This window comes from Oratosquilla oratoria, chromosome 29 (assembly GCF_046742065.1).
Source record: "Oratosquilla oratoria isolate Oo_2021 chromosome 29, ASM4674206v1, whole genome shotgun sequence".
In the NCBI taxonomy this organism is placed as follows: Eukaryota; Metazoa; Arthropoda; class Malacostraca; order Stomatopoda; family Squillidae; genus Oratosquilla; species Oratosquilla oratoria.
The window spans coordinates 23,835,134-23,837,633 of record NC_134805.1 but is presented as its reverse complement, the minus strand read 5'-3'; the positions used below and the strand labels follow the sequence as shown (position 1 = coordinate 23,837,633).

The 2,500-nt window shown below is 35.4% G+C and overlaps 1 protein-coding gene across 1 annotated transcript in view; it reads right to left on the bottom strand.

Moving 5' to 3' along the window:
* LOC143040668 (uncharacterized) overlaps positions 1 to 2,500 on the bottom strand; it is a 52,929-nt gene that overhangs the window by 8,356 nt on the left and 42,073 nt on the right. Inside the window, exon 3 of the mRNA XM_076211935.1 lies at positions 2,436 to 2,500. This exon is cut by the window's right edge and continues 48 nt beyond it. Within this exon, the coding sequence (XP_076068050.1) occupies positions 2,436 to 2,500 (65 nt within the window). The remainder of the gene's footprint in view (positions 1 to 2,435) is intronic.

Here is a 2,500-nt window from a genome sequence, read left to right as displayed (position 1 = left end):
CAGAAACCTCACTCGGAGGCCTTGGAGTGACGGACAAACAATAAATCTATTTTTTATAGAATATTTAGATTCCCTCAGCCAAGTGTCCACTTCCTGGCCCCCTCATGTGACTCCAATGGTGTGTCTCTGGTCAGAAAAATGTATAAAGTGAGCCAAACCCTGTAAGACGGGGGACACTGTAGAAACGGGGAAAATAGAGTCGTCGACATTGAGCACGAAATGTCAAAATAGAAATGTGACACAGGAACTAAAGAAAATGAGGTTTGAGCTATCCATTTGCGCTCTGGGAAAAAAAGTAAATCAGTACGTAAAATGAATATATGTATTGATAGATAAATAAATAAAATAGATAAATGAGTAAATAAATAAATAAATAAATGGGTAAACAAATAAATATATGAATAAATAAATACATACATAAACCAATAAATAGATAAATAAATTAATTAATTCATTGATCAACTAATTTACTAACTGGCAAATAGATAAGTTAAGTCAAAAAGTAAATAAACAAATAAATCAAGCGAAATAAATAAATCAATTAATAAGTAAATGAATTATAGGTAAATAAGCAACTAAACAAATAAATGGATAAAGAAACAAATAAACAAATAAATAGACACAAATAAGGAAATGAATAAACAAATGAATAAATAAATTAATAGATGAATAAATGAATAGATAAACTATAAAAATCAATCAACTAACTGAAAAATAAATATATAAATAATGAATATATGAAAATAAATATATAAAATAAATAAAATAAAATGTATAAAATAAATGAAACAAAATAATATATGTATGAAATATAAATGAAATAAATTAAATAATACATATATGAAAAATAAATAATATAAGATAAAATAAAATAAATGAAATAATATAGAATGAATAAATAAAAAAAAATAGATATGTAAAAATAAATTAACCATCTATATAACTGAATAGATAGAATATTAATCAGAATTACCAAACCCGTGAAGGTTGTATTCCTGAATCTTGGCTGATCGATACCTGCTTGCCGATAGCCTTAACAAAGACTATGTAAGAAAAACTGATGCCAGTGTCGAAGAGGGGCTACCCCTACGAACCAAAGGCACGCGTGATTATTTTGTGACTGGAGGCTAACTCCCAACTATGAATGGATGCTGATCAATTTCAATTTTGTTTATTCATTCATTTATTTACTTATATATTCGTTCACCTTATTTCGCTTATTTATATCTATTATATATATATATATATATATATATATATATATATATATATATATATATAATATATATATATGTACTGTATATATGCTGGTACATTGTGACAAATTGATGAAGGTGGAAAAAGAAGTCACGGGTGTAGTTCCGAGTTATTGAGTTTATTCTTGATCGGTGTCGCTCTCGAGCGAAACCGTTCAGGAATAAACTCAAAAACTTGAAACTAGACCCATGATTTCTTTTTCCACCTTCATCATATATAAATATATGTATATATATATATATATATATATATATATATATATAATATATATATATGTATATATATATACATATATATATATATATATATATAAATATATATATGTTTTATTTTATTTTACTTATTATTTATTTGTTTGTTTATCTATTTATTCATTCATTTATTTATTTATTTATGTCTATTTATTTATCTATTTATCTATTTACTTATTTGTCCCTCCGTTCCGCTACTCGCCTCGAATTACCCCCTCACGACCATTGCGACTCCCGCGCGATGCGATGCTGTCCCAAGGACAGTAGAACTGGGTTATGTCAGGCGCAAAACCGGACATCAGGCACGAGAGGTGACACTTCGTCTCTTCTCTACTAGAGCGAAATAGTCACGGTCTTCCATTACCCCTCCCCTTTCCCCTCTCCACTCACTCCTCCCCTCTCCCTTCTTCTCTTTTCCCTCTCCTCTCTCCCCTTTTCCCTCTCCCTTCTACTCTTTTTCCTCTCTACTCTCCCCTTTCCCCTCTCCACTCTCCTCTCCCCTTTCCCCTCTCCCTTTTTCCCCCTCCTCTCCCCCGCTCCCCTCAGCCGTCTCCCCTTTTCCCTCTCCACTTTCTCTTCTCCCCTTATCCCTCCCCTTTCCCATTTCCCCTCTCCCCTTTTCCCCTCCTCTCTCCCCCTTCCTTCTCCCCTCTACCCTTTTCCCTCTCCACTGTCCCTTCTCTCTCCTCTCCACTCACATCTCCCCTCTCTCCTTTTTCCCCTCCTATCTTCCGCTCCCCTCAGCCCTCTCCACTCTCCCCTTTTCCCTCTCCACTCTCCCTTCTCCCCTCTCCTCTCCCACTCCCCTCTGTCCTCTCCCCTTTCCCTTTCTCCCCTTTTCCCTCTCCTCTCTTCAGCTCCCCTCAGCCCTCTCCCCCTTCCCAAGGTGGGCCGCCTTATGCAGTACCTCCCTGGCGCGTGACTCACCGTTTTCCCGTTGAGGTGTTTGACGGAGCACGGAAGGAGAGAGGTCTGTCCCGCGAAGGTCGTCA